General features: G+C 36.5%; 1 protein-coding gene across 1 annotated transcript in view; it reads right to left on the reverse strand.

Annotated features, from left to right (window-relative positions):
* The window catches only part of LRP1B (LDL receptor related protein 1B), a 295,406-nt gene that overhangs the window by 175,478 nt on the left and 107,739 nt on the right, over positions 1 to 12,189 (reverse strand). Inside the window, exons 21-24 of the mRNA XM_063400998.1 lie at positions 9,283 to 9,480; positions 8,402 to 8,606; positions 6,000 to 6,164; positions 5,136 to 5,380 (exon numbers count right to left, since the gene is read on the reverse strand). Of these exons, the coding sequence (XP_063257068.1) occupies positions 5,136 to 5,380; positions 6,000 to 6,164; positions 8,402 to 8,606; positions 9,283 to 9,480 (813 nt within the window). The remainder of the gene's footprint in view (positions 1 to 5,135; positions 5,381 to 5,999; positions 6,165 to 8,401; positions 8,607 to 9,282; positions 9,481 to 12,189) is intronic.

The raw sequence follows: 12,189 nt of genomic DNA on the forward strand, positions 1-12,189 counted from the left end.
AAACCCTAAACAAAACGAAACAAACCCCAAAAAAACCCACAAAAACACAACAAAAACCCCACAGGCTTTTACTGTTTTCTATAAAATCATGCCATTTTCCCCTTTTAAGCACTGGCAGAACTGGAGGGGACTCAGCCTTTCCCAGAAACTAGAAAAGAGGAATTTAACATAATGTTTCTTTAAAAACACTTTTCTTGTATCAATAGGAACACTGAGAGAAAATCTGGGGTGATCTCTTATAATAAATTCACAACTTCATGTGGAACACAAAAAAAAAGTGAAGTTGAAGAGAAGACACTGAAGTTAAGAAGGCTCAAGAAGCCTTTCCAATTATTAATAATACACTATTAGTAAATAGAAGTCATCTATGCCTATGAAGTACACATCAGAAACAAAACACAACTTGGGAGTTTTGAAAATATTGTGAAGGAGATCACAGAATAATTTATGTTGTAAGAGAGATTCAACCTCCCAGAATTTTGGGGCATTTTTTCCACAGGTGCTGATAGACTGTAGAAGTTTGTGTTTTGCAGAGGAGCATTTCCTTTCATTTATCTGCCAATACAGAGCAGAAATTTGTGGAAATTCAGCCTGTCTGTATGCATACAACTGTCAGTGATGAGGATTTACTTTGGGCCTAAGAATAATTAATCCCTGCATTCTTTCCATCCAAGTAGTGCTTTATGGAATGGAATAGATGGAATTTAAAAAGAAGAACAAAGAGAAGAAAAAACTAAAAGGCATGGTGGCGAATGATCATTTTAAAGAGAGTGCTGTAGTTTAGGTGTGCTCCAAGCACCCACCAAGAGGAGTCAGTGCAATTCCTGCACTGTTCACATCCCAGCTCCCTCCATATTGCACAGAGCACAAAACTGGTGGAAAAAGCAGAGTTATAAAGCAGATGTGATTGTTTCCACGTGAATGCACAACTCCAGCAGCCAAGTGCCACCATCTAAACATTACTTCCAGCAGTACATATTTATACATTCCTTTCATATTCATACTGCTTGCACTGAATAACAGCTAAGCCTCCTCTTTATTTCCTAATAAAAACTAATTCTCCTGAGGGCGCATTGTTATTGCTCTGACTCTCAAAATTTTGGCTTTTTTTATTTCCTTGTGCTCATTCTAACACTTCTGTTTCTATTGTGAATAACCTCATGAGCATTTGTTACCTTTCCCACGCCATCTATGATTTCACAGACTGCCACCACAAAGAAGCCTTTCAATAAATGGTGTTTCCAGCAGGTATCACCAATAAATGGTGTTTCCAGCAGGTATTACCAATAAATGGTGTTTCCAGCAGGTATCACCAATAAATGGTGTTTCCAGCAGGTATCACCAATAAATGGTGCTTCCAGCAGGTATCACCAATAAATGACGTTTCCAGCAGGTATCACCAATAAATGGCGTTTCCAGCAGGTATTACCAATAAATGGCGTTTCCTGCAGGTATCACCAATAAATGGCGTTTCCTGCAGGTATCACCAATAAATGGTGTTTCCAGCAGGTATCACCAATAAATGGTGTTTCCAGCAGGTATCACCAATAAATGGTATTTCCAACCCATCCCCAGACCAAAACCTGTCCCTCACTCTTGATCAGCCTGCCAGGCTCCCTTGATGTGCTGTACATGATCTGTATGGAATATTCCAGCTGTGGGAGTGATATGGATTTACACAGCATCACAGTTCACCAGCTCTGCTGCTTTATTCCTTTCCTAATCATTTCCACCAATCTATTTTCCTTTTGATCACAGCAAGCCACAGAGCTGGCATTTTCCCTGACTGGACAGCCTTTTTCATTATTTGATTGATTTCCAGTGCTGATTGCTTGTCTGTCTGCTCCTCTCCCCGTGCTGAGCGCAGACACGCACACGTCACTCTTGTCACATTGCTCCTTGACTGCTCTCTAAACCTTCATTTAAACAAAATGCTTATTTTCCTTGACCAGTAACCCTTGAAAACAACCCCCTCTGACATCCCATCACCAGCTGACAAATGAACACTTACTCTGACAACCTCTCAAGATGCATTTCCTGTGACCAGTGTATCCCTGTATTAACTTCACACTGAGCCTGTCCCTTCGTGGCACCACATTTTAGAGGGACAAAGTTTGATCTTACTCTTGAACAGTGCACAAAATGTTTGAATCCTGCCTAAACTTTCAAATATCTGCGCCACAGTCACATCAAAAGGTGCTTTCAAATTGCTGACAGTCGATTAAATTTAAAACAAGTCACAGATCTAACCCTCTGCTCAATGTCAATACCTCCAACAGAATTGCTTTCCCTAAGGCCAAAGTACTCAGCCAAGTAAAATCTTTATATCGCCTATTTTATCTGATTATTTTAGCACTTATCTTCGAAATTTGCAGGTTAGGACTGATCAGATGTGGAAGTTCTAAAGTAAATATTTATCTCCTCTAATCACTCTGTTTCAGTTTTTAATCATTCACTTCAAAAAAGAGCCAGTATAAAAATTTACATATTCACCACAAAACTAAATAAACAGAAATACTCTTAGAACAAAGCACAATTCTTGATAAAGCTCAGAAAAACATATGTGTTTATATATATATGAGTAAAATATTAATATATATATTTCAGTATATCTATTTTGCATTATTTATAATAGATATACCAAACTTTCTGCTTGCTTTGAAATAAAAAAGAATGTATACAATGTCTCAAAGTAATATACATATTAATATATAAGGTCTCAAAGTAATAATATTTTTTAGTTCTCATCTTAAGCTACATTTCTGTACGAGTTTATTATTTTAAACAGCTGGCAATCTCAATAGAACATTGTAACAAAACACGAAGTTAAATGTTCTTTTTTTAATTACCAAAGAGCTCAATATACTTTATATTCAACAGTTATCGTACTGTTTGTCCTGATTTCTAAATAAAAAAGTAATCTTTTATTAAAGATTATATAGAAAGAAAAATAACATCATAGCCATGTTTGTTTTTTTAATTTTAATTCAAATTAAAACCCTGGAGAAAAAAAAAAAAAAAAAGGTGGGAAAGTGTGAGAAATTCAGGGCTTTGTGTTTTCAAGCTGTGATCCTTCCAATGCTCTATATTTACCTCTCTTATCACTGTCCTCACTAGTGCACTGCTACAACTTCTCTACAATATGACTAAAATAGACCTTGTTCTTTGCAACAAGTGGCTTCTTAAAATACAATTGTTGTTTGGCCATCTTCACAGCACTCCTGACACAGAACTTTAATTCTGGGGAGACAAGTGAGCCTCAAGCTCACATTCCTGAGAATATTCTGTATTAGGGGAGAAGCCTTCCACAATCCCCTGTGGTTTACTGACAGCTGAACTCATCATCCATACAAATATCTCACTTTAACTTCACTACCTTAAATTAGCATCTGTCCTAGATCGACTCAAATAATCTGGCTTTAGGCTATGAGAGTTTATTTAGCTCTGCTCTGATTCATTTCAATCAAAATAACTTCCTTGATATAATATTAAAAACTATTAATAAACTTTCACCCACACAGGTGACCCAGATGGAGATGAAAATCCAAAATGTTCATCCTGCAGTGCTCTATTCACACTGACAATTTGCAGTGTAAATCCACTGTTAATTTTGTTTTGGGATTCTAACCTGCACCCAGTCTTGTTCATTTATTGCAAAATAGCTAAAAATTCAAAGCAAAAATTAACGAGTAATCAGGCAGTATCATCATTTCTTTAGCTCAAATAAAAAGGTACTGCAGATCTGGAGAAAGAAATTGCTTCTGCTGGAAGACAGTAACTTAGAGCAAACCCAGAAGGCCAATCATAAATCAGAATGCAGTGTTTTCCACATCATAAAATGTGGAAAACTGCTACTCTAGAAACACCAAATATGGAACACAAATCCCAAAGTGCACGAGGGGACCAATTAAAAGAAAATTGGCAAAAAGCCCCACACAAACAAAAAAACCCTGAAAACCTGAAACAAAACAAAAAAACAAACAAGAAAAAAACTTATTTGTGTGCAGAGATGCATATTTACTCCACTCCTATTTCAACTAGGTGGGCATATATATTATCTTAAGCAGAGGTCAGCTTTTTAGAATGGCACCCTGCCCCAAAAACTCAATTCTGAAAAAGGGAAACAAGTGGCTTATTTCAGAAAGTGATGAAGTTTGAGAGACTTGCCATCCACTGAAAACCAGTAACATTCATCTTCAATATATATTCATTATTATTTTAAAATAAAAGCATCAGAAAAACTTATCCTGACAATTTATGTCACATATTGAGAGGTCACAGCTGTCACCACACTTGGACACACTAACCAACAACGCTTTTCCTTTTTTCCAAGAGCTAGCAGAGAACATTCCTCAAATCTTTTGCTTCCTAGAGTGCAGTGAGAATTTTACTTGCTGATACTCATTTACTTTCAAGCTTTACCACATTTTTCTGTGTATAACTAATGCAGAACTGGGTTCCAGTACATTTACACAGCCATCCAAAACTGTCAGGATTTGAAGTTCTCAAGATTGCTCACAAGCTACTAACATAAAAGTTTAAGTGCCTCACTCAGCACTACAAACCCTGGGTGAGAAGAAAAACAAAATTTCACTTCTCAGTATTAAAGAAAAAAACCAGCAACAAGTATTCACTAGATAAATTCTAAAATAATACTGTATTACCATCAGCTTCTTGCCAGAAAAGTTGAAATTTATCCAGAGAACATGGATAACTTACTGGTTATCCTCAAGTGGTAAATTTTAGTTTCCAATATTTATGTACAAAATAAATGCTTTCTTTTGTTATATCACACAATAAAAATTCATACTGATCTTTTTTTCAGCATTTCTATTTTGCATGGTACATCCTAACCTATACATATATATACATATATATATATATATATATATATATACACACCCCATAAAAACTTCTGCCACATGGGTTGTGTGCTTTTGACTTCATCTAGTTCTGAATACAACAGTTTAAGGCAAAATAATATACAGATATTTAAATATAAAAAGAATATGGATTCCACACCCCCCCCACCAAGAAGAGGAATAATTAATTATTCTACTAATAATACAGATATTTATATATTAAAAAAATACTTATTTCCTCCTTCAGGAATAAATGACTCTATAAATATTCACCTTGTGGCTGACGACTCGGATGGTAAATCTGGAGATCAAAAGGCTGAGCACTTGTTTTTTGTATTACACTGACATTTTGGCCAGTCCATTTGTTGGCTTTGGCGAGGGTGTTGGTCCTCCAGTCTGTCCAATAAACTTCACTCCCATACAAAGAAACAGCAAAAGGGTGGGAAAGATACTCGTGACCTCGGATAATCTCTATCATGCTGGTTCCATCATACAGTGCAGAATAAATGGCATCCGATCTACAAGACAACCCCAAATGTAAGATTATAAAAATCTTAAATAAGAAAATAAATTTAAAAAAATAATCACACAACCATTATGACACTGGGCAAAATGTGTAAAAATCTTACTCTGTGAGAGTGGTAAGACGTACGAATTTTTGCAGTGCAACCATGAACTTTATAGATGATTAAGTTCATATTATTTCTCCAATTATATATATGAAATACTAGTTTGAATAATGTTTTAATTTATTTCAATGCTATGAGAAATACAACAGAAAACTCAGTTTTCTTTCAGATGAGCTTTGAAGATAATGAACTAACTTGGGCCTTGCATGGATGAAGGTCAGGGAGGACATTTGGGAACTGCTCTCTAAGGCACAGGGAGCCAGGAGCCATGGGTGAACCCACAGCTGGATTATTATATATTAATTAATTACATTAATAATGATGATATCTATTTATTGATATTAAATATAATATAATTATATGTTGATTAATTAATTAAATGCATATATTGCACACGTGCCTGCACAGGGCTCTCCCTGTCCATGACTGCATTCCCCTCACACTGCAGTGAGGATTGAGGGGCAGTGAGGATTTCTCAGGGACAAGGAGGATGCTGTGACCACTTTACCTGGCATCTGTCCACACGATTCTCTTCTCAAAGTGGTCCACAGTGAGCCCGTTGGGCCAGGCCCCCGTGTCCATGTCCTTGTAGATGATCTTCCTCCCCGCCCCGCTCATGGAGGCGGACTCGATGCGAGGGAAATTCGCGTCCCAGTCTGTCCAAAACAGAATTCTGGTGAGAGGAAAAGGAAGAGAAAGGGGGACAGAAGAAAATATTAAAGCATGAAGAAAAATCTGGAGGGGTTTATGAGACAACCATTCACATGCTTTAAATGAAAGGATTCAACATAGATCAATTTGGGTCCCTATATAAATTCCTTAGGGTAACGTGGACATAATATTTCATATTTAGTGTTAGAGGCATCATGAAAATAAAGATTGTTTTTTTAAAAAAAACTAGGGGTTTAATAGCATTCTCTTTTCCATGTCCATTTATACAGTGGCAGCTTGATTTGTCTTCCTTCTATAATTAGAAACCCAGCTCATTAAAAGAAATTATAATGAGAGCCTCTGAAAGCAATCCACGGAGGGATGGGGAGGGGAGAATGGGAAGAAATGTGATTTGAGGTAGCAGGGATCAAGGAACAGGCTAAACAAGAGATTTTCAGCTACTCTTAAGAGTGTTCTAATGAAGACCCCTGGATTTTGGTATGTCATTAATGAATTTTATACGGATTTATATTTGCTAAGAAAACTTCAAAGACAGGTTTTATTGTCATCTCTCTCTGTTTTGTACAATCTCCAAATGTTTTTCTAATAAGGAGAACTTTCATTGTTACAACCAAAGAAGTGTCTTGTTAAATAACAGAAGCAGCATCACCAAGAAGACAGAAATAAACTCTAACTGTACTTTGATTATTGAATTTTAAACAACAAACAGACTGGCTAAAGGAAAATTATACTTTTGATAGGAAAACTTATGGTTAGTTGAAAATAGTTGATTGCAAAGACCCAGAGTGCAGGAAAACTTCTGACAAGCCTTTGTATTTCCCACTAAAAGACCCCAACAGCCAGGGAGGTTCACAGGATGGTGCTGTTTGTGCAGGCAGGGCCAGGGATGTGTTTATGTACAGATATTTATATTTATTTCACACACATCTGCCTGCCCTGGACACAGCATTTGTGCTCTCCTTTTCCTTGAATCACCAGTGTTTGTTCATGTTCATCTGGGAAAGGATTGAGGAGCTACTCCTGTCTGTGTTGAAAGATTTCTTTCTTTCCTGACTCCTAACATAATGTAGCATCAATTGCTTCCAGCTCTTCAAAAGGCAGATTAAGCCTTCAGTTTCAAGAAGAGTGGTGATTTGATTTTTTTCCCTCCCAACCATTTAATTTGAACAACTTCTCTGCCAATTTTTCTGCCAACAGGATGCCTCTTTTTAAAGATCTTTATAGATAAGCGATGCACTCTGTAAATAAGCTTTCTAACATCTCAGCTGAGGGGACAAAAGCCTTAATCATTAAAGCACATACATTCTAATTCACAGTTTAGGTCCCAGAATTTGGGACTTTTATCAATCTTTATTTTTATGTTCACAGCTTTGATTCTGAGAGAAATATTTAGTGAAGACACACGACAGACTATAGTAAATTCCGAAACAAAATTAAATATCATGACTTTGAAAACAGGTCAGTTGTGACGATTTTGGGCCACATTTAATTTGTGGTTGGTGGCTTGTCACTTTTGTTGTGTTTTTCTGAATATTTTGTTTGTTTGGGGTTTTTTCCCCTCACTAAAAGAACAATAATTTTGGGAAGAGGATGGAGCTACTGAATAAACATAATATTCTGGTTTATAGCATACCCCTAATGAATAGGTAGAATAAACACTGACAGGAGCTGGCAAGCATCATCTCCACTTTAGAGATGAAAGCCAAACACAAAAGGTGGCATTTGCCTCGCTCAGCCATTAGGCTTCTAGTAACATCTAAGCTGTATTTTTATAGTCCCATCAAAAAAACCCAAAACGAACCAACAAACAAACACCAAAAAAATCAACTATAAAACAACCAAAATGCCAAAGAAAAAACCTCAAAAAATCGGTCTCTAAGTGAGAAGGATCACCTAAATCTGTTCATTAACCACACAGAAATGTTAGATTTAATGTTACAGTTGTCATCCAAATTGAAAAAAAATAAATGAAACAACAACATGGCAAGGTAAGTAATTTGTTAATGAAAAAAAATCCCTGTATCTCCTGACTTATATTTTTTTACTCCTTTTCACCTAGAAAAAACACACTAATAATGGATTGTTTAACATTCAAAATCTACTTTCAAGAACTATCAAAGATAAGTTAGAAACTATAACTCACAGCAAAAAAGGAAATGGAACAAGTATCACATTTAAACATCTTGAAAATACTTTGCAATGAGAAAAAAAAATAATGTTTTTATAACTTATAATTACCCATATCTGGGATCCAAAGCAATGGCCCTGGGATGCTCCATGGCTCCAGCTATTAATGTTGTCCTCAAAGTGCCATCGAGTTTTGCCACTTCAATTTGGTCCAGGTTGCTGTCGATCCAGTAAATGTTCCCTGCTATCCAATCCACAGTCAGACCCTCAGGAGTGGCCAGGCCATGTTGCACCACAACCTCAATGGCACTAACACCTTAAAGAAAAAGAAAAAAAAAATAAGAGAGAAAACAAACCAAAAAAAAACCCCGAGAGGAAAAGAGATTCTTAAAAAACGAATGCAGAGACTGGCAGAGTGAACATGGACATACAAGTTTATCAGATGTTCTTGCAGTGAATTCTGATTATTTGGGGTTTGCCTTTTAGATGATAGCATTGGAACATACACCTCAACAAAGAACATTTTATACAAACTCTTTTGTATATGAGATTATATTGAGTTATAGGCCATCATTATGTCACCAGAGCAAAGAAAAAAGTCGTTCTGGATGCTACAAAATTTTGGAGCAGAATCTTTCACCTCATGAGAGGAGATAATGAATCAGGCATCCAATAAATACGTGTACTTTTTTAATAAGGTGAAGATAAACTGGAAAAAAAAAAATCAAAATTGCACTCATTGGACCAGGAAGAAGCACCAGCTCATTGCATTTGTCATTTTCTTCCCCCTAAAGCATCCTGCAAAAGGAAACTTTGATAACTAAAGTTTTTTTTTTAGAAATGAAGCACAACCTCGACACAGCCCTTTTCAAAGGCAGAATGCCTCATAAATTGTGTTTCTGTGAAAGGCAGCTCAGTTACGAGTGACCAGCTCCAACAGCCTGTAACTGCAGGTGTTCTTGCTGTTAAGAAAATAAAGATTCCGTCCTTACCTCCAGTGTCAGAGAGCTTGCCCCTGTAAATCTTGTCCTCCACCACGTCTGTCCAGTACAGTAAACTCTGATTGAAATGAAAATCCAGGGCGATTGTGTTTCTCAAACCAGGAACCAAGAGGCTGTAGTCACGCTTGTGAAGATCAATTTTTCTGATCTCGTGTCGAATAGAAAAAATTATGAAAGCCTCAAATGGATCTGGAAGACGAAGATTAAACATTTCAAAGGAATAATAAAAAAAAAGATATTGCTACAAATTGATATAAATGACAAGTGGAAGGGGAACAACAGAATACTTTATCAAGAGAAAGACATGATTAAAACAATTCATCTTTTGATAAGGAGTCTTTCAATTACTTTTTCAGTCCAACAGACTTCTTAATTCTCCCTTCTAGCTTTATCTTTGATCCCAACTAGAGATAGTAGACATTAAATTTGGGAGTATCAGACTCAACTGTTCAACTGTATTTTGTAGCTCTAGCAGAGCAAGTCCATAATTAGAGCTTTAAAAAGTCACATTATCAAATTTAAAATCGGCTTTTCAAAAGGTTCAGAAAAATGAAACCATTAAAATATACATTGTTTCAAAGGCCAATCAGCTGAAACCATTTATTAATACATAAAGTACATTCTAAATATACAATGTGCCTTTTGTTTTCAATTGAAGTGCTTATAAAAAAACCCTCATGTTAAACTAAGCAAGAAAATGAACATTTTATGTGCTTGCTGATACATTCCATCACAAATCCAGCTACCAATGACTTTCTCCTTCCACTGTTACTGAATTAGTGCTACACGATTTGTGCCAACGAGTTGATATCAAAGCGCATAAAAATATTGGTAAACACAATCAGCATTGGTCAGCCATCCCATGAAATTCATTTTTTTTTAATTATATTTCTTACATAGATTAGGAAATGTTTTTCAAGCAAGTAGCTGCGTTAATAAAACAAACAAGGAGGACAAAAAATTGTGTTCTATCTGTTGAATCCACTTTAATGTTTTTTAATCCTTTTCTGTGGGGACATAGCTGTTCCCCCCAAAACACTCCTGAGTTCCTTCTCATAGAGCAAAACACAGATTAAACTGGCAGGTTTGCTTTCCATACAATTAAACTTATTTATGTAAACGATTATTGGCAGTTTATAGCAATAGGCAATACCCCTGCTTCTCCAGGGCCCTGAGAGTCTCTGAAAATTCCCAATTTATCTCCTGAACACCTCACTGCTCCCTCCCCCCTGCAGCTGCTCCTCCCCTGGTGCCCACTGCACACACCCTGAATTATCTGAGATGTTTCAGGCCCCTCAGCAGAGCTGTGCCTCTGCTCTCCAAGCACTGGTTCCCAACCTGGCTGGAACTTTTCTGTTTGTGGAAGCAAGGAATTACTTTCTGCAAAGCAAAATTTCCCAAGCTCTGCAGTGGTTAAATAATTTAGTGCAGGACAGCATCGCTGGCGTTAGTAGCTGTTTCACAAGCACCACTTATCTCAACTTGGGACACTTTAATTCCCAATTTCTGATAAACTGGCAGCTATTATGCAGAAGGCTGCTGATCTGTGGGGTTTTTGGCAATTCCCATGCATGAGAACACAAGTCATAATCCTCACCAGTAGCTCTTTTTGTATTCCTCAGCAATTAACAACAAAATGGAAGAAAAAGAAACCAAATAAACGTGTGCTAAATGTTGGGTTGTTTTCCTCATTCAAAGTAGAGGAAGTACAGTTTAAGATAAATAACCTACGGTGCAAATTATCTTTATGAAAAGGATTAAAGTTCAATGGGATCTTGACAGGATTTACAGGCTGACAACAGCCTGCACAGCTCTTGAAGGGTGTGAATCAACACAGAAACACAAGAGGAAACGAGCAGGTGCTCCAAGAGGTCTGGAAATCACGGCCTGCAAGGGAAGAGGGAACAATCTGCAACTGCTTAGCCTAAAAAATGGAATAGGATGATGAGAATAAAATTCCCTCAAGACGTAAAAGGCTTAAGAATTGAAAACGGGAAAAATCCTGTTTTCTGTATAAATAACAAGTAGGGCAAGGATTAAAGGCTTAAACTGGACCAGGAAGACTCAGAAAGACCAGAAAAAAAATGAAAATCTTAAGGAGAGTGAGTCAACAAAACATTTCACCCCTGGGAAACTTGGAGTTTAGCACTGAAGGAGTCCTGAAGGTCTTGGGAAGCTGATAAACAGCAGCAGCATTAGCTGGGCTTTGATCTCCCTTCCAACCTGATCACTCAGTGGCTCTTCAAAATCAGCTACACTACAGTGAATTGGAATTTTCAGGCTCAGACAAAGAATTTTTTTACAAAAAAATTATGCTTTCATCACTGAATAAACTCAAAATTTGGTATTGTTTTCCTGATTCATCTGCTAGAAATTCAGAGAAAATACTTTTTATTCTGCAAACTATTTAAAAGCATTTCTGTAAAGTCTCAAATCAATGTAATGGTTATTGACTACATTCTTCAAAACTTTCAGGAAAATTAGCTGTTAACAATTTGTTAGAGAAAGTGCAGAAATGTATGATTTTTTCTGATTTCATAAATGCCTCAAACATTTTGCCATCAAGGTCTGTGAATAAAATACATGATGCAAACAAAGTATAAACTACATAAAAAGCAGTAAAAGGAAAACCTCTGACAGAAGAAAACTGCCTAAGCAATGCCATCAAAAAGACTCCATAAAGAACAATGCCTCACATTTTTCAGATGGTTAAATATGAAATTCTTTTTTAGGAAAAATTCTGAAGGAACCTAATTGTTTGATTGAAGCTTTCTGTAGCTAAGAATCTACACTGCGCTTTTATGAAAATTACCTCAAAGAAAAAAAATAACTTCATAAAGATTCTGAAAAAAGAACCTTCATTAGAAGTTTGACACAGGTCAGAGGGGATTGGAGTAT

The sequence above is a fragment of the Prinia subflava genome, chromosome 6, assembly GCF_021018805.1.
Source record: "Prinia subflava isolate CZ2003 ecotype Zambia chromosome 6, Cam_Psub_1.2, whole genome shotgun sequence".
Classification (NCBI taxonomy): Eukaryota; Metazoa; Chordata; class Aves; order Passeriformes; family Cisticolidae; genus Prinia; species Prinia subflava.